General features: G+C 47.0%; 1 protein-coding gene and 1 long non-coding RNA gene across 2 annotated transcripts in view; one reads left to right on the forward strand and one right to left on the reverse strand.

The window, feature by feature from the left end:
- Positions 1–43: 43 nt before the first annotated feature.
- LOC145723594 (uncharacterized) lies at positions 44–8,627 on the reverse strand. Its single transcript, XR_014148809.1, has 3 exons — positions 8,109–8,627; positions 4,285–4,357; positions 44–2,060 (listed from the first exon to the last, which is right to left on the reverse strand). It is a non-coding gene; the product is annotated as an uncharacterized LOC145723594 (long non-coding RNA).
- A 36-nt stretch (positions 8,628–8,663) lies between these two features.
- Positions 8,664–20,227, forward strand: part of AGBL1 (AGBL carboxypeptidase 1) — a 637,151-nt gene continuing 625,587 nt past the window's right edge. The window contains exon 1 of the mRNA XM_081831887.1: positions 8,664–8,919. Within this exon, the coding sequence (XP_081688013.1) occupies positions 8,722–8,919 (198 nt within the window). The 5' untranslated portion in view covers positions 8,664–8,721. The remainder of the gene's footprint in view (positions 8,920–20,227) is intronic.

Raw genomic sequence — 20,227 nt, forward strand, 5'->3', positions numbered from 1 at the left:
GCTCTTTCCACAGTTTGGCTATTGTGGACATTGTAAGCAGCCTGACTTATTTTTGATGGGTCCATGTACCAAGACCTGTCAGTGTTCCAAGGGAAGGAATATCAGTTAGCACCTAGTTTCAGGTTGATTAGAAGCCAGACCCTCAGGCAGCAGCTTTTAAAGTATGCAAATATATGTAATCCCATGGGATTGCAAATGTAAACCCTGCTGGCCTCCAGACCAGGAGATGTGATGGTATCCCCTGAGTAACACTTGCAAAAATCAGGGCTCCAGATGGGTGTCTAAGCTTTTTCCTGGGGAGTACCAGCAAGCTGTAGCCAGGCCAGGGGAGCATGTAAGGAGGGTATGTGTCCCTGCCTAAGTTTCCTGAGAGCTCTTCTGTGGTCTCTAGATTTGTGGCCAGCCTGACACCTGTCCCTCAGGCTGGGGATTCAGGACAAGTAAATGGGCCTTTTGCACAGGAAGACTGAGGATGTGTTTCAGTCTACTGTCTGTGCAGTGCTCTGAGGGTGGCAGCCAGCTAAGAATTGTCTTTCCTGTTGTTATAGTCCCGTGGAGTCCAGGAATGCCAGCCTCCCTGGCCACCAGGGCCAGGAAATCATGGGGGCATTTCCCGTGTGGACTGCAGTTGCCTTCCAACTTCAACGATGGAGGGGGAGAGCATGGCAGGCAGGGTGTGCCCACCGACTTGAGCACGGCAGCAGGAGAATGCCTTGTCTGTGCGTGCCCACTAGCTTCAGGGAGGCAGCAAAAAAAGGCTATGTCTGCACATGCCCACCAGCTCCAGCAAGGCAGGGGGAGAATGCCATGATTGTTCAGACCCTCTGGCCCCAGCAAGGCAGCGGGAGTGTGTGGTTGAACTGCACATGGCCACCTGTTTCAGTAAAGCAGTGGGAGAGTGCCATGTCCGTACCTGCCTGTCTATGCTAGCAGGGTCAAGAGAGAACGCAGAAAGGGTGCTCGCCAGCGTTTCTGTCTCTGGAGACAGTCCCAGTTGTCCCCTGCCCTCTGGCCGATGCTTTAATATTAATAAACGAAGCTCCATCACAGGTGTTCTAGGTAGGTGCTTTCCAAACTGCTGCTTTGGCCCTGGGTTCCGGGGGTGAGTGAGACCACATGTGAGTCCTTTAAAAGGAGTATCTCAGTTCCCTATAGCCCTTTGGGTCCCTTGAACCTCAGTCCTGTTGGTTTTGTAAGCCAGATGTTTTGGGGGCTTGTCTCTCCAGGGCAGGGCCCAAAGTTTGGGGTGCCAGGTGGGGGGAACAAACCCCTTACTCCTCCAGGAGAGGGTGCAGACTTGGGGTGTCACCACATCACGGGAGGGGTTTTGGTAAGACCATGTCTCTGCCTCCCCAACGCATCTCGATGTGGTCCTCTTATACTTTGTTGTGGTGGAGCAGTTCAGTTCATCTCTAGTTCTTTATCGGAGGGAAGTGTTCCGCATGTAGCTGCAGATTTGGTGCCTCTGTGGGAGGACATGAGCTCAGGATCTTCCTGTGCCTGACCCAAGGACAGTCTTGATCTTGGTGTTGCCTGAAGATGCTCTCTGTGCCCCACTCTATCGTGTCCTGTGTTGCCCTTGTAACCAAGTCTGGTGGTAGCTGAGATGGCTATGCTGCTTCAGACCCCTCGCCTATTATTTTTTTTAAAGATGTTATTTATTTATTTGACAGAGAGAGAGAGCATGAGCAGGGGGAGGAGCAGAGGGAGAGGGACAAGCAGACTCCCTGCTGAGCAGGGACCCCCCCCCCGCAACACCCCCTCCGATGTGGGGCTCGATCCCAGGACCCTGAGATCATGACCTGAACCGAAGTCAGACACTTAGCCACCTGAGCCACCCAGGCGCCCCCAGCCCACTCATCTTTAAGTGCCGAGTTAACCCTTGTTCAAATGGCAACGTGCCCAGGGTGGCGCGGCCACATACCCCGCAGGTTTGGCTCACCGTGGGCCCCCGGCAATGGCAGGTGGTGCTCTGGTTCCTTATCCTTCCAACCAGGACGACGCTGCTCCTTGCTTCGGTGTCTCAGCTCGGGCAGCCGTGGCACCAGGAGCCCAGGTGCCTTGCGGTTAAGGGAGTTCATTTCAGAGACACTTGGGACTGATGAGAACTCACAACCTCCCCACTGGGCTGAAACATGGCTGTCAAGTCACTTCCTCTACCCAGCACCCTTTAATTTAGCAGGGGGCCCAGGGCCCCACTGCTCAGTAATTTCCCACCCATTCCTCACCTGCCATTAGCCACTTTCACATATAATTGCTCCTTTCATCCTCCCACCAGGTATTTGGGGTAGGTATTACTGAATCCGTGGCAACAGTAATAGTAATCACAACAACGGCGTATATCGGGGGCACCTGGGTGGGTCATGATGCTAAGAACATCATGTTACTCCTGTCAGTTCTCCCAGCCGCCCTGGAAGGTGGCATTCTCGACCCCCCTCGCGGGCCCCCCCTCCCCCATTTAACAGATGAGAAACCTGAGGCACAGAGAGTTTAGGTAATTTTCCCGAAGTCACATAGCTATTGGAAGTAAGGGGACAAAAGTCTGATCCCAGGTGGTTGGTGTTGAAAGTGGAGAGGCTTGTCAGAAGGGCTGGTCTCAGGTACCGTGGGGGAGGGAATCTCCATTGTCATGCTTTCTCTTCTGCTGGAGGCACCTGCCTTCCTGAGCATCTAAGCCACTGGTTCACTTCCAGGCCAGCTAAGGCTCCTGGAGGCTACTATCCCGTCCTCACTGCAGGACCTGCTCTCCTGCACCCTGCACCCTCCTCTGTTCCCAGGGAAGAGTCTGCATGTCTCCCTAGTGAATGTAAATCCATCAAGAATCCTTCCAGCGTTTTTGTACCTTCAGCCCCTCCTCTCTCCTTGAAGAGCACAGGCCCCGGGGGTTGATGGATCCAGGAGTAAATCCCTGTGCAACTTCCTATGTAACGTAACCCTCGTTTTCTCATCTAGAAATAGAAATGATGTCTGCCGCAGAGGGCTAGTACAAAGATTAAATTTGGATAACGTACCCCAAACAGCAGCTCCTGTGCCCAGATTTCCTTTTCTTCTACTCCTCTGCTCCCCTCCTCCCTTAGGAATTTCATGCATTTGGACAAGGGAAGGAAATCTTTGGAGAGACAAGGGGGATAGTCTACTAACTCTAATATGTTATCGAGGCAGGCTTCTTCTGATTGGCAGAAGGTTATGGCGCATGTGTGTATCTGTGTGTGCGTGTGCTGGTGTGTACGCACACGGGTGTGCTGGAGATGGGATGGGAGAAGAAAACCCCAGGAAAGTAAAAATGAGGAAAACCAGAGCAGGAAATGGGAAGTTTGAAGATCCTAAGATTATATGTAAGTCACTGTTATAGATAGACTGGTCACATGCGTGTACTTGGGAAAATCTTTTTTTTAGAAGATTTTATTTATTTATTTGATAGAGAGAGAGACAGCGAGAGAGGAAACACCAGCAGGGGGAGTGGGAGCTGAGCAGGGAGCCTGATGCCGGACTGATCTCAGGACCCTGAGATCATGACCTGCGCCGAAGGCAGATACTTAACGACTGAGCCACCCAGGCGCCCCTATTTGGGAAAATATTTATACTAATAAGCTTAAAATGTATCTAAGGAAAGGGGGAGTTAGCTATTATTTGAGTGAGATTTGGTCTCACTATCAGATTAGGGAGAAGATTATCTGAGCTAAGTATTAGGAAGCATGGAGAAATGTGATCCTTCCAATACTTTTAGCTATTAACCTCCATCCCTCCAGATTTTTGCCAGGTCTGGGCGCTACGTGTACAATTCAACATTGACTCGTTTTTAAACTTTAAACTTCATCACGAACATTAATACCTGAGAAAACATAGTTTTATTATGCTAATTTGTTACTTTTTTGGTAATATAGGTTGAAATATAACCTGTCTATTGAAATTTAAACTGCCACCAAAATCATCCCATGTGCCACCAGGGAGAGTGGGACACATTGCAGAAAGCCTGTGACCTGGGGCCAATGAGCCCCTATCTTTCTCTTCATCTCAGCAATGTTGCCGAATGTACGGTCTGTCCAAGACACCCCAGTCCTGGAATTCCCCTCTGGAACCTTTAGACCAAATGTTCTTTCAGTCCCTGCTGGGAAACCCCAGGGTTGTGGAATAGCCCCGTGTGGCAGCCATATAAGTTCAGGGCAGTTCTGTGCCTGTCCCAGTTGAGATTCCTTGAAGCTCCGCCCTTTGCTCCTGGTTCTCACTTTTGGAACCCATTCCTCCTCCACATCCTTGCCAGCCTTGGGGACAGCTGTCACTTACCTCTAGAGGCTGAGTAGAAATGAGCAGGATGGGCTCTCATCTGTTGTGGTTATGACATTTCTACTGGTGATGTCTGTGAAAATAATACATGGCTCTCATTGATGGACACTTCTCTGTGCAAGGCGTCATGCTGAGCCCTGCACACAGGGGACCTCGTCATCCTGGCTATGGATGCAATGTTTGTCCGCACTTTGAGGGCAATGACATTAGATCGAAAAGACACTTTAGGATATGGGCCATGCTGAAAACTCATATTGGTCTTACCTCTGTCTAAACCCCCAAGCCTTTGCTCTGTCAACACTGTTTAGCCACGTCTCCGCACCTTATTTTTGCACAGTTGGTGTTGGGGATCCTGGGGAAGGAGCTTCCACTTGGCTCTGGTGTATTTCATTCTGTAGGATCTGCTCCGGCACGCAAGACTGCGAAATCTTTCTGGATCCCAGCTATGTCATATGACATATTTCTATTTTTCTCAACTGTCATCAGAAAATTTGATGAGCATGCAGCCTTTATGTTCATCCTAGTCATTGATAAAATCGTTGACTAGGAAAGAGCCAGGGACTGAATTCTCTGGATGATGTTACACATCAGTGTCAACTTATTACCACCCTTTGCATACTGGCATTATAGTAGCTATTAAGTCATCCTAATTGTCCATGCCTACACTTATTTCATCATCTTATCCACGACATACTAGGAGAATCTTGGGTCTGGGATTACGGGGATTTGAGGGAAGGTGTGCTGTAAAGCGTTAGCCTTGCCCAAAGAAAGGTCTGGCTCTTGCCCAGCTCCTGAAAGGTAATCTCTAAGTCCTTGGAATGTCCTGGCTTGATAAGAGTGTTTTTGTTTGCCTGGAGGCCTTGGGCCATGGTAGATAGTCTATACCAACAATATGATTTAGGGGAGACCTCAGGCCACATGGCATTAGCTTGACCTCTGGAGGAGCTAAGGTCAGCCATGTCTACACGACCAACCCCCAGGAAAAACGCTGGACAGCAAGGCATGGGTGAGCTTCCCTGGTTGACAATGTAGTTGGAAGGACAAGGAGGCAGCATCTGCATGACTCTTCTGGGGGGAGGAAAACTGGAAGCTCATGCCTGGTCTCTCCTGAACCCTGCCCTACGTGCCTCTTCCCTTTGCTGATTTTAATCTGCATCCTTCTATGATAATAAACAGTAACTGAGTATAATGGCTTTTCTGAGTTCTGTAAGTCGTCCTAGGGAATCAATGAATCTGAGGGTGGTCTTGGGGGACCCCTGAATTGCAATAGGAATCTCTGGACCATATTAAATGGTCTTTGAAGCCAGAGGACTGAGTTCTAGCTCAGCTTCTGCTTGGGTCTGCCTGTGGCTTCCCTAAATGCCTCCCTGGTAATGTACAAAGAGAGGCAAGTAGGAGGGCCTTCCTCTTCTGTACAAGCTAGCCTCTTCCTTGGCCTGCCCCAGGGCCTGACCTTCCATTGTTGGCTGCCCCATGTGGTTTAATGGGCACTCATTTCAATCTACTGTGGGTGAGATAGTGTATTATCCAAGCTTGGGTCTCGGCTCCTGTCTTTTAGAAAATTCCCTGCTAAAATTCAAATACTAATGGGAAAGCACACACTAAGCTGCTATCACCCATTCATATTCAGATTAAATTAATCAGTCCACAAACAGAAATGGACTCTCATTAAGATGGATTCCAGAAAAGAGAGGTTTGGATGCAGACACGTCTGGGGTTTTCTCATCCAGTTTGTGAGTGAAGAGGTTTCTGCTGAGGGGAGGGTGGTACGAGCAGAGTTGCTGGAGTCCCCACAGGGCAATGTTGAGCTGTGAGTGTTGGGGGACCAAAGGAGGAGTGTGTTGAAGCAGACTGATGGAAAGCTGAAAACAAGCTAGAGGCGAGCCCTAATTTTGTTAGAAAACCAGAGAACACAAACCAGAACTTTATTCCTAGTCTAGCATCCATGTGTCTCCGTGTGGGCAAGTCGGTGATGGTTCTCTAGAGGGTGGAGCTTTGTCAGGGGTGATGGGGAAATGGACCCAACCTGGGCATGGGGCACAGGTATGTCTCCAGAGAAAGAAGGAGTACATCCCTTTCCCAGGGATCTTACTGGAAACAAGGTTCATGGTGCTGCAAGGGAAAGGTATCATTAAGTAGAAGAGGGTGATTCCTTTCTGTGTAGGGTTTTTGCCTCACTCTGTGCTACACAATTCCAGTGAGCTGAACCAAGAAACCCTTTCAAATGGGGACAATTTTACTTGAATGCTAACATAAGGGAGTATGACCACAATCCCTGTAGTTTGTCATCAGAGGTCATTTTTATGAATTCTCACTATGAGGGTGGTTTTTTTTTTTTTTAAGATTTTATTTATTTATTCATTAGAGACACAGAGAGAGAGGCAGAGGGAGAAGCAGGCTCCCAAGGAGCAGGGAGCCCGATGCGGGACTCGATCCCAGGACCCTGAGATCATGACCTGAGCCGAAGGCAGACGCTTAACCATCTGAGCCACCCAGGCGCCCGAGGGTGGTTTTTATTTAAACTGTTCTTTAGGGGCGCCTGGGTGGCTCAGTTGGTAAAGCGGCTGCCTTCGGCTCAGGTCATGATCCCAGGGTCCTGGGATCGAGCCCCACATCGGGCTCCTTGCTCTGTGGGAAGCCTGCTTCTCCCTTGCCCACTCCCCCTGCTTGTGTTCCCTCTCTCGCTGTGTCTCTCTCTGTCAAATAAATAAATAAAATCTTTAAAAATAAATAAATAAACTGTTCTTTAGGTATATATAGTGAGGTTTCATTCCTCCCAACCCTCCCGTTTCTTTAATCTGTAGTCAAGGAGCATGGAGTAATCTGCCCTTAAGATAATCACACGGGACCTGCGAGGATCATAGATCATGTGCCCTGAAAAGTTCCACCTCTCACAGAAGGTGGAAATCCTTAGGAGTCTTTATTCCTTCCCTCCTGTCATTGAAGCTGGTAGGAAGTGTAAGGAGAAAAGAGGGGCTCAAGCACCACCACTCCCCAAGTAAACACAAAATGTTATAATCAGTTCCTGGCATGAAAAGTCTTCACATTTAAAGCCATTAAGAGTGGAAGTTTCTGGAGGACAGGAACTGCATGAACTTGTCCTTGAATCTGAGGGCTCGGCCAGGCCTGGCATTGAGGAGGGAATGACTAAGATACTGCCTGACTCTTGACTCAGGACTTCGGGATATGAAGCCAAGGGGGATCAAGAAATGCAAACTCTCTTTCCTCCATCACCACAACGTGCTTGGGCCACTGCTGGCTGAATGCCTTGAGGCTCACGAAAACTCCCCCAAACTCGGCTCGAGGGTGTTGGCCATGAGCCAAGGCCTTTCTGTCTAGCTGGGCTCTCGGGCGGCCACGAACCTCAGGGAGCTCACTCTCCAGTTTCACACGCTGGAGTTGTGCTGTGAGTCTGCTGGGTCCCCGTTGTGGGGTTAAAAATCGTCAGACATCACACACACCGGCTGCTCCTGGCAATGTAATCAATACGGTCAAAATAGGGGCTTCCCAAACTTCAGTCCTCCAGTAATTTTGTTCACCAGCTGTGAATCCTCTGGGGATCTTGCGAAAATGCAGATTCTGATCCAGGAGCTCTGGTCAGGGGGAGGGGTGTCAACAAGCTCCCCTGTGATGCCCCCAACCACGCTCTGAGATGCCAGCCCCTAAGGGCCACCCAGGTGTTGACATGGGGAGGAGGATTAGGTGACCAGTTAGCTGCTAAAACCCTTCTCACACACACAAGCGGAAGGCCCAGAAAGAGATCATGGATCCTCCCCTGGGTCTCGACGAGACTCAGCCAGGGCCGGCTCGCCAAGCTCCATTACCTGGGTCACGTGCTTGCAGCCGCAAGAGGCCGGGTAGTGTCACGGTCAGTGCCCAGCTTCGGTGCCAGCTTGCCTCTCCGTGAGCTGTTCTTAGGGCTCAACATGGCCATGCCTCGCTTCGGTCATTTGTAAAACGAAGATGGGGCAATAACAGCATGACCTCCATAGGGGGCCAGTGAAAGTTAGCAGGTTACGTAAGGGACCCTGCTGGGAGAAGACGTCTGGTGCTCATTCCCCTCTTGGCCAGAGCTCCAGTCGCTGAGCTGGGGACCTCAGGGGGCTGGGCTTCTGTGCCCTGCCTGCACGGTTGTGCAAGCACTCTTGGGTCTCCTGTTACCCGGGAGCCGGCAACAGACCAAAATAAAGGGAGGGGACGAGCGGGGAGGGCCGAGCGAGCCTCCACAGGGAGCCTGACCAGGTCAGCTGGGAATGCCTGTCAGCCTTCCAGGGTGGCTCCCGCGTGGGCCTGGAGGTGGGTGAGTGACTCACGCTGGTGCCCTCTCCACCCCCCGCGCCCAAATGCTCAGCCCTCCCCAGCCCGGGGCTCACCTAATCCCCACTGTGGGAGTCGGGGGGCCTTTGCGCCTGAGCCGAGGGCTAGGGTTGCACCACGATGACTTCACACACAGCACCATGTGCAGCTGAGCCTCCGTGCAGCAGTTCTCCCGCGAGGCGGGCAGCGAGGTCAGCCTGGCAGCCGCCGCCTCCCTCCTGCCCCGGTCTGGCCGCAGGCAGCCGCTGCCCCGGGACCAGCGAGGGGATGGCCGAACAGGAAGCCAGTGGGCTGCAGGTCCTGCTGCGCACGCTTCAGGTAGGAAGAGGTGGAGGGGAGCGCGGCCCGGCAGGCTCGGGCTCTACTGGCCAGGCTGCCTCGGGCCTGGGCTCCCGCAGTCCCCTCTGGCACCGATGGCCGGTTTGCCAACCAGGGAGAGCAAGGCACGGGAGCCAGGAGCAGCTCTCACCTTGAGGCTGACCTAAGTGATGCTATGGTCTTTAAATATTAACTACCACGGTGTCGATGAGTGTGCTCTGCTTAAATTATTGAACCTGGTGGGATTAGAGGCTTGGGCTGAAAGATCCGGGTTTGCTAGAGATGGGAAAGATGGAGAAAATAAGACCTGGCAGAGTCATGCTAGCAATGCCTAGAACAGCCTGGAACAAAAGGGGGAGCTGGGGAGAGGACCCCTCTGGGCTTCTCCAGCTACATGGCTATTGCAGGGGCCCCAAAGAGGGGTCTGCAGCAGGACTGCCTAGGATGCATGCTAAGCATGTATCCTCCCAGTGGGATGTGGCCAAAAGGAATCGGAATCACCAGAGCCAGGGGCCTGGGAATCTGCCTCCTTCTGGGGGATCCTGTTCATTCCTGATTTGGAGAATTCTTGTCCTAGAATAGTAGTCTGCAAACTTGTCTTCACACTAGAATCACCTGCAGGGTGTTAAAAAATGGTTACATCTTGGACCCATTCCCTAAAATTTGGATTTAATTGGTCTGGGGAGCAACCTGAGCACTGGAAGTTTGAAAACTCCCTAGGTGGATTCAGTGTGCAGTTAAGGCCCAGAACCACTGCTCTAAGGCTTGGGTAGATGCTTGCACTTAACCCATTGCAGAGAATGCCCCACAGGGGCTGAAGAGGTCTTATGCTACAGGATTCTGGACCTGAAGTCCATGGACAGGCCTCATAAGAGGATGGGCTTCAGGGGCCCCGTGACCCCACCCCGATTCAGAATGTAAATGTTTTGTAGTGACATTCATCTTTCCCTGTTATGTAGTTTTCCTCTGATCCTTAAGGAAATCTTTATCCCTAAAAAATTTAAGAACCAATAAATCCAGCCTTCCAGTGGTGGACAAAGAAACCAAGTCTCCGAAGTAAAATAGCTTCCCCAAGGTCATGAAACTACTTGATAGAGAAACTGGGACTCGTACAAAAGAACTTCTATATCCGGTTGACTTAGTGTCTCTTGACCCCTTCTATCCAGTGCATAAAAGGCAAGAATGCATCTGGGCTAGAAGTGTTGGGGGGTAGGAGTGGACCTCAAAATAAATTTGCAGTTGGGCTGGAAGTCACTGCAGGTCCATCTCAATCTCCTGTATTCCCACCAGTGGGGATTTATAATTGATATTTAGAATGATCACTCCAGGGCAATGCAAGATTCTCAATCATCAAAGAAAGATTTAATTATGTTCAATATACCCTACTTAGTTCCCAATTAACCAGAACATTAAAATAACCGGAACATGCTTCCCCTGTGCGCTTCACTGATCAGAATGTAGTTGTTGAATTGATTTGGGTTCCTGGCCCAGCCCTCTCCAAGTGTCTCCATGAGCCCTGTTCCTGTCTTGGCAGTGGATGTCAGAACTCTGACATACTTTAAAAAAAGAGAACCCAAAGCCGATATTCTGTGGAATGATGTTTCACTATAGGTTTGATGCTCTACCCTAGAGAGCCACTGGGTTTCTGAGAAAAGTTTCACCAAAATTCTTTCGACTGGGGAATCCCAAAGTTCTTACTCGTTTGAGCTAGTCCCTCCTTCCTTGTGCACAAAGGGGATAGGAGCTTTGTATTGCTTCTCAGACCTCTGAGGAAGACAGTGGTTACGCGTGAGCAGGATGTGAGCTGAGGATGAGTTCCTTGTGTCTTTCAGGAGCACCCCAGAACATTGCCAAGGGAAGGGAGAGAGAGAGCAGGAGAACAGACAAACAGACAAAGCAAGCACGAGGCTGACAGATGTCTCCGTGATAGGATAGTAGACATCCTCATGCCAGAGTATCACCACTTCTGCCTTTTCGGGGCACAATAACAAAATAAATCCGGTCATGAAGAAATCATCCATTTCCACATATTACCTTTTGTTGTGCAGTTGAGGAAAGAGGGAAGTGATTTTTTCCCACCTCAGTTTACACACAGCTTACCTCTGTCCTGAAGGTATGAGAATCAGATTTTCACCCAGACATTTTTCAAGTCCCCAACTCACAGCTTGGGTTTGAGGCAGAAAATCAGATTGAGTGTCGGGGGCCTGGGTGAGGGAGAGGCAGGGCACAGCGCAGGTGTGGGAGACAGAGAGAACTGGATTCTGTCCCCATTGCTGGCACTTACCAGCTGTATGTACTTCGGCAAGTCCCTCCACCTCTCTGAGCCTTCATTTCTATATCTGTAAAAGGGGGACAATTATACGTTCCTCAGTGCTTTGTGCGAGGATGAAGAGAATCCATTTGACAAGCGTTTGTAAACTATAAATGGCTGTTCAAACAACTGTACTTTTTATGATTTCCCTGGTTGAGTGCACAGGGGAGAAGCTGGGAACACTGGTCTACCCCATTCATCATCAACCTGCCCTGCTTTGTTTCCTGGGCGGACTCCAGTATACTTGGAAAAAAAGGAAGGTGTCTCATTCTGTCCTGCTCTCGTCTCTCCATGTGGTTTGAGCTAATGGAGAAGATGGGGAGCTGCCAGGGTAGCAGGATGTGGGCTCCACGCCAGATCTAATGTCGCAAGTCCTCACCCGGCGGCGTCCCACAACATGCCAATTAAGTCCCTTAGCCACACATGAAAAATGTATAATTATTCGGTCAGCTTTGGCACGCTCTGAGCCGCAATGGGGGCACGGTTTTGCTGTTTGCATTTGTACTTTATTATTTTATGTTCTAGCTACTCACACCGAATCTGAGGTCTGCATCTTTGCCAAAATGTGCATCACGTACTCCTTTTTCTCAACTTGGGCTCCAGGAACATTATCTATTATGGATTGAGAATCAGGCTGCAGGATGTGAAGCTTCCTGCCTCGAGTTAGCATTAAGCCTAGATAATATAAAACCCGGATGGGACAACAACTTCACTTTTTCCCTTGGTCTTCGTCCTCCAAGGATTACTTCCAAGGCAACAACAGGTGATTTCAGCCCCTTGGCTGCAAAGAGGGGGATGAGCGAAAAAAATGGTGATTGATATGTTTCATTCACAATGCTTGGGAATTCTGTTTCCAAAACGTCTGCTTGAAAATTTCCTTCATAGAATTCTCCATGGAGGATGTGGGTATATCCATCTATTGTACATCCATAGGGCCAGGCAGAACAGAAACCGAGCCTTCCCCCTGGACCTAAACAGAAAGGTTTGGACAAATCAAGAGGATTTTAGGTAGCAAGCACTATGTAGACTTTCTAGAGATCACAGAAATGCTCTCTTTTGGGGAGTCTGAGACTGAGGGATTTGCAGAGCCCTACCTCAACCGCAACACAAACATGAAAACAAAATGAAGTCTGTTTTAATTTCAAGCATCAGTAGAAGCAAAGAAAAAGAAAAATCCCATAAGGACAAGTGCCAAATGAGAAAGGGACAAAGTTGGCAAGAATTAGCATCTGTCAGTGTCTGAGGACTGACTTGGTGCCAGTCAAAATGGAGAATGAAAGGGATGGTGGCATGTAGCCGGATGCTGAGCTAGAAGTGGGGAGAAGCCTTTATTTGGTGTTCTGTTTTTCAAGGACCTTTTGCTTTCACCATTCCTTAAGTTCTTTAGAATTAGAGATTGGAACAAAATGAACATTTATTAAGGGTCCACTCTATGCCAAGTTTTCACACTCGTTACTTAACATCGCTCTCTCTGCCACCTGTGAGGGAGGTGTGGTTGTTCTGTCTTATAGATAAGGACACTGACCCTCAAGGGTTCATGACAGAAACCTAGAAAATCCCCAGAGGAAGGATGGGAAGTGGATCTTGTCATTCCAAAGTCCTTCCACTGGTCTTTGTTGCTTACATGACCTAGGGAATGCCCATTCATTCTTAATTTTGAGGGCACTAACTTGACCTGATGGAGCCTGAAGGTTGAGGGGATATGGCTTCCTAACAAAAGAAGAAGGCTTATTTAGAACTAAAACCTTCCAAATCTTGTTTGTTATGCGGATAAATAACTCTTGATAAGAGAAGGTAACACTTTCAATTTGGGTTAACTGGATATTTTCAATATCCATCCCTCTATCTCTTCATCCATCCATCCCTCCATCCTTCCATATGTCCATCCCTCCCTTCCTCCATCCATCCATCCATCCATCCATCCATCCATCCATCCATCCATCCATAGCTTCTGTGTGCCAGAAGAGATCCAGAGAAGACTATTTGGTAGGATGATGTGTTAAGAAGAGAAGGTCTTTGAATCTTGGCTCAGTCATTCAAAACTTTTGTGACCCAGGACAAACTATTGAACTTCTCTTTACTGAAATTTTTTCATCTGTAAAATTAGCATTATAGTACCAACTCATGGGCTTATTATATGTTTAGAGAAAAATGTATGTAAAAGGTAAGCATGGTGGTATGTGCCCGATAAATAACAATTACTGTAATTAAACACAGTCCCTGCTCTCATGAAAATGCAATGTTCAAGTGAAAAGGTGGGAGGATAAAAATGTTTGTAGAGTAAGTCTGCATGTGATGAATGCCATGGTAAAGGTAAACATCAAAGCGAATTCTATGGAAGTTGGGAGAAGAAACTCCTCCTGGCTGGAGGTTCACGGAAGGCCTCAGAAAATGGGTCCGATTTCAGCAGGGGAAGGTGTGATTCCCAGAGTGGGGAGGGTACCAGTGATCTTCCTCATGTCAGAAAAGTGTGGAGAGGATTCAGGACTTGCCATGGCACTGAGTTTGAGTAAAACTGGAAATTCATGAAGGGGAAGAAAGGAGATAGAAATGAGAGTTTGCCCAAATGCTGGAAAATCTTGAGTGCAAGCTTCAGATCTAACCAGGCCCTTGGGAATGACCCCCTGTCTCTAAATGCGGGTGGTGGGGGCCACAGGACAGTTAGCCAAGGCAACAGTTCTAAAGCTATTTGGACAGGGGGTCTTTTGACATGATCGCATCACTCCTTTTTCTTGTCAAGTAATGTGATGTGTTCTCCGCAACCGCCCCATCTCTGACCTGCCTTCTGTTCCTGGACTTCTTCCTATCCCTGCCCCCAGCCTCCAGCCTAACTTACAGACCTTTCCTGTCACTATACTCAACCCTACACCTCACCCCAAACTGAGCCTCTCCCTGTTCCTAATCCTACCCCAGGGGGAAAGCCTGGGATGAATGGAGGCTCAGGCTCAGAGACTGGGGGAGGAATACTGTTTTAAACATTTTTTCTCTCTCTCTCTCTCTTTTTTTTTGATCTAGAAGAAACAAATTATTTGAGAGGCAGCATTCAAATGTTCTTGTGTCAAAGCAGCTCTGATAACATGGCTGTATTCAAAGACCAGCGTTGAGTTGAAGTCCTATCCTCTATAAAAATACTGATTCAAAGGGACACATGCACTCCGATGTTTATAGCAGCATTATCAATAATAGCCAAATTATGGAAAGAGCACAAATGTCCATGAACTGATGAATGGATAAAGAAGATGTGGTATATACATATATACAATGAAATATAACTCAGCCATCAAAAAGAATGAAATCTTGCCATTTGCAAGGATATGGATAGGGCTAGAGTATATTATTCTAAGTGAAAGAAGTCAGTCAGAGAAAGACAAATACCGTGTGATTTCACTCACATGTAGAATTTAAGAAACAAAATGGATGAACATAGGGGAAGGAAAAAAAAGGAGGCAAACCATAAGAAACTCTTAATTATAGAGAACAAACTGAGGGTTGATGGAGGGAGGTGGGTGGGGGTGGGCTAGATGGGTAATGGGCATTAAGGAGGGCACTTGATGTAATGAGCATCAGGTATTGTATGGAAGTACTGAATCACTAAATTCTCCTGAAACCAATATTACACTATATGTTAACAAACTAGAATTTAAATAAAAACTGGAAACTAACAAACAAAACAAGTCGGGTGGTTTAAAATTAAGTCACACAGAAATAAAATGTTTCTGATTAAAAAAGAAAGAAAGAAAGAAAGAAAGAAAGAAAGAAAGAAAGAAAGAAAGAAAGAAAGAAAGTCCTATCCTTATTTGGGAATTGAGAGCAGCTGGCTTTTCCATCCCCTGAGCCCAGATTCTGGATCTGACTGTCTCCTTGAACACCCATCTCCATAGGGTAGAGGGGGGAGGGACAGTGGGCTAGTATTGCTTTGAGGTGTAATCAGAGATTTGACATTACTGGTGACATGTTGAAACAAATGGCCAACATAGAGACCCATGCCCACGGTAGGAATCTGTAACCTGGCAATATTTACTCCACAGTTTACTGTTACTAAGACTGGAACCACTTTTTTTTTATTGTGGTAAAATATATGTAACATGACATTTACCATTTTAATAATTTCTAAGTGTAGAGATCAGTGACATTAAGTGTATTCACCTCGTTGTGCGACCATCCCCACCATCCATCTCCAGAACTTTCTCAAGTCCCCAAACTGAAACTGGGTGCCCATTAAACACTGACTTCCCACTCCCCCTCCCCCAGCCCCTGGCCATCACCATTCTACTTTCTGTCTCTCTGAATTTGACTATTCCAGGTTCTTCATTTGAATGGAATCACACAGTACTTGTCCTTTTGTGTCTGGCTTATTTCACCTAGCGTGATGTTTTCAAATGGAGCCACTCTTACAAAAGCTGAACAGTCTCAAGCTGAGCCCTGGGAGTCGGGGAAGTATGTAACCAAGGAGGGGAAGTTGGTCTGTGTTACCAATTACTGAATCTGTGAGAGTGAAGCAGGCTGCTCTGAGTCAGGCAGGCTGGGAGCCTCTTCATCTTTCAGAAATGGGCACAGAGAAACGCATCCTCCTGGGTGTGACCTCCAGATCCTTTGCTAAACCTGAAATGAGGGAAGTTGAAGGTCTGGGGGATCTGTACTTTTTCACTGAGCGAATATTACTTCAAAGTGATAGATCTCCACCCCAGGCTCTCATTAGAGAAAAGGGTGTATAGGATGAGGCAGAGATTAATAGTAGAGATTCTGGGAATGAAAGAATAAGGCAAACAAAGGACATGGAAGCAAACAGCATAGCGCGGAGTATGTGCTCAATACATATTTTTTTCTTTCCCTCCCTGTCCTCTCTCTCCCTCCCCCCTCCCTCCCTTCTTTCTTTTTTCCTCCTTCTTTCTCCCCCTCCTTTCTTTCTTCCCTCGCCACTTTTCTTTCCTTTTTAAAATAAATTTTTGCAAACTGAATCCATCCCTGTAACTAGCACCCAGATGAAGTAATGGTGAACTCTCAGCACCCCAGGACACCCCCTCCTTCCCTTCAGTCACTGCTCCCCCAGTGTAGACATTAGCTGCTAGCCTGGTTTGTAACACCACAGATGAGTTGTGCATGCTCTGTACTTCATATAAATGGAACCCTGCAGCCAATCCTCCTTTGTGTCTGGCTCCTTTGACTCACCCCTGTGAGCTTCCTCCATGAGGCTGCCTATACTTGCAGATTATTCACATTCTCCTTGCTGCAGAGTATTCCATTGTATGAATATACCACAATTTATTTGTCCTTTCTAGAGTTGATAGTATTTGGCGTAGTGTCCTTTTTTGGGTTCTAACAAACATTGCTGTTGTGAATATCCTAGTACATGTTTTTTTGAGCATAGGTACGCATGTTGGAGGTGGCTTGAGATGCTTTGCACAGAGGGACTTTGTCAGATTCATGTTCTATGTGTTCGGTTCCCCCTGTGTGGTCCCTCTCATGGTAATAGTTCAAATAATAACTAACATTTATTGAACAGTTGGGAGCTATGCAAAGTCCTTCAAATGCATTGTCTCGTTTAATCCTTGCAGCAACCCTAAGGGCAGGTGGTATCCTTATCCTCATTTTAAAGCTCTAAAAGATTGGAGAGGTTGACAAGTTTCCCACTGTCACAAAATGAGTGAGTGGCATTGCTGGGATTTGAGCGGAGGGCCCCTGACCCTAGTGGTATTGCTTGATGTCAATCACTAGGTGTACTGACTCTGAGGGAAAAGAAGGGCATTGAGAAGACTCTGAACAGGTTTTCCTAGGTGGTAAGTGCCTGCTGGGAAAATGAAGGACCCCTTCCCCCTGCCCCGCACTGGGCATCCCTGGGGAGGATGGTAACTGTCCCCACAGGGCTGGAAGGATGGGCCAAGAGATGAAGAACAAGTGCCTAGAGCAGGGGTCAGCAAACTCAGTCAAGGTCCAGAAAGCAAAGTTTTTAGGCTTTGTGGGCCATAGGATCTCTGTCACAACTACTCAGTCCTGCCGCCTTAGCTGTAGATGATATGCAAGTGAGTGAGCATGGCTGTGTTCCAGTAAATCTTTATGAACAAAAACAGGCAGGGGGCTGGAGTTGGCCAGTGGGTGGTGGTTTACCAACCCCTTGTCTGGAGGCCTTTGGTCACAAGCCTGGTATAACGGTGGGAGGTAAGATGGAGAGAGAGTAAGGTGCAGCAGGGGTCTGTTGCAGCCACAAAATGCCCCGGGGGAACTCTCCTCCTCTTCCATGGGTATCCTGCTCAACCAGCAGGCTGCCCTTCTTGCTAAGGCAGCAGATTGAACGATGCTCTGGATGTCAGGGTTCCTCTGGGTGCAAGTCGTACAGAACCTGACATGCATAGTCCAGAAGCTGTGTCCTGCATCATCTCTGCTGCTCTTGTCTTCACTACTCTAGGGATCGGTGGAGACAGTGATTGTGTCTGTCAGCCCTCGGAGTGGGCTTCCAAGGTCATTCCAGCAGCATTAATCAGCCTGGGTGTTCTGTAGGTATCGCTTGCATCCAATAGCCCTGCCGGCACAAGATATGGTTCAACTAGCTCTTCTCAAACGAGGTTCTAGAGAACAGCAGTTTCCCTGGGGTCCCAACAGGGGTTCCACTCGCAGAGGGTTCTTAGCGACAGATGGATTTGAAATGTCATGATCAATTTACTAGAGGTCTTTACTGAAAGATCACTAATCTTTTAAAAATCTTTTCAAGTCTTTATGTCTTTTGGCTCTCAGTTTAAATGTCTTTTACTCAAAGAGCTACCACGTCTCAAGGTACCCTCTCTCTAGTTTGACTCTCTGCATGGAAATTATATTCCCTGGGATGTCTGGGTGGCTCAGTAGGTTAAGCGTCTGCCTTCAGCTCAGGTCATGATCCCAGGGTCCTGGGATCAAGCCCTGCATCAGGCTCCCTGCTCCGCAGGAGGCCTGCTTCTCCCTCTCCCACTCCCCCTGCTTGTGTTCCTTCTCTCGCTGTGTCTCTCTCTGTCAAATAAATAAATAAAATCTTAAAAAAAAATCATAGTAGATGCTCAATAAATATTTGTTAATCGAATAATAAAAGGTACATGGTATATTAAATTGGGTATATAATATATAGCATTTCCAAACCATCTTGGGGATGGGATAATTTTTATGGCAAAACCCCACTAGTATCTCACAGGACATTAGGGAGACATGGAACACATTTGGGAAATGACAGTCATAGGCCAATGCTACGTTAAATCACTGCTCGTCCATGAGGGTTGAATTTCTCCTGGTCTGGAAACTGACCTCTGGCATGTTGAAACTATTCTGATCTGAGTGGCTGCAAAGTTAGTTCTTTTGGAGACCTAGGGTCATTCCTCTCTTTAGTGAATTCCACTAGCTGACGACTCCGCCACCTGTCTGCAGGTCTTGAATAGATATGAATTCTGGTCCTTGATAGGGAGAAAGAATATAAGCAACAGATGTGGAGGTTTAGAAGAAGTTTCTTCCTAGAGGTCAAGAGAGCCATTCTGCTTCTGATCAGGATGCCAGGTGGTGATAAGCATGGCATTAGCCTCAGGTTTCAGATGAAAGGCAAGGTCAGATTTCACAGTTGGGGTATCTGATGAAACTTGCCCTCAGGGACTTGGGGAGAAGGCAGCATCTGCAATAAATGTCAGTAATGAATTCTCTCCCTATCCTGCCAAAAAAACCAAAAAAACAAAAAACAAACAAACCCAAGTGGTGTTAACATCTCTAATCTCTGGATCCCACCGATCAGTACAGTTCAATGCCCTGCATCTCTGAATCCTAATCATCCTTATCCCATCCCTCTTAAGACTTGAATTAATCCAAGTAGCTCCTGTGACAATGCAAATATCTTTCACTTTTCATAATAGAAAGAGGCTATAAGCAAATCCCCTTTTCTCCTTGACTTTCATTATTAAATCATAAAATATATATTATACGTCCTCATATATACTGCTATATATCATATATATATATACTATGTTCTAAAGAAAAAAGATTCCCCAAATGACAGCTAAAATTTTGGACTGAGGAAGAGACAAAGATGATGATAATATTTGAAGAAAAATGGGTATTAAAATTGAAGGAGTGTTTTTGCTGTGAGCTGCTCACATTTGTTGAGCTCTTACTATATGCCAGGAACTATTCCAAGCATTTTTCATGTATCTTTTCATGTAACCTCACAACACTCCTATGTGGTAGGTACAATTATTATCCTCATTTTACAGATGAGGAACACAAAGCACTTGCTCCCTGTAAGTAGCAGAATCAGGATTTGAACCCAGGCACAGCCAGACTCTAGATTGCTATTACTCATCACTGTCACTTATCAGGTACAGCCTCTTTTTTCCTTTCATCTGTCCTTGTTACCGCTAAGCATTTTTTTCCTGATTAAGGAAGTAATACAAGGAAGGTGCTGGGGGAATGGGTGATGTGGTTGAAGGAGATTAAGAGGTATAAACTTCCAGTTATAAAATAAATAAGTCATGGAGATGAAAGGTACAGCATGGGAAATAGAGTCAATGATAATGTAATAATGTTGTATGGTGACAGATGGTCACTACACTAAATGTCATGAGCATTGGGTAATGTATAGAATTGCTGAATCACTATGTTTTATACCTGAAACTAATGTAACATGATATGTGAACTGTACTTCAATAATAAAAAGTGAAAAAAGTAAAAAAGCTCATTATCATAAACATTTAATTAACACATAGATATAAATTATAGGGAGTAAAAATCCCCCCATCAAGTCCTGCTTGGAAAGACAACCACACAAGGGTCTGCCCTCTATTTTTTTTAGATGGTTATATACATGTTGCAATATGTATATTTCTATAACTATGTAACTATGTCTGTATCATTTTAACACACTATTGTTCAGTTTGTTTTTCCAACACATCAGTATAACTGAGCATCTTTCAAGCTAGCACATATAGACCCAGGTCAATATTCTATGGTAATTATATAGTAGTTTAGTATATGAATGTACCATAATTTTTTTTT

Source organism: Leptonychotes weddellii, chromosome 9, assembly GCF_054177405.1.
Source record: "Leptonychotes weddellii isolate Sample4059 chromosome 9, ASM5417740v2, whole genome shotgun sequence".
NCBI classification, from domain to species: domain Eukaryota; kingdom Metazoa; phylum Chordata; class Mammalia; order Carnivora; family Phocidae; genus Leptonychotes; species Leptonychotes weddellii.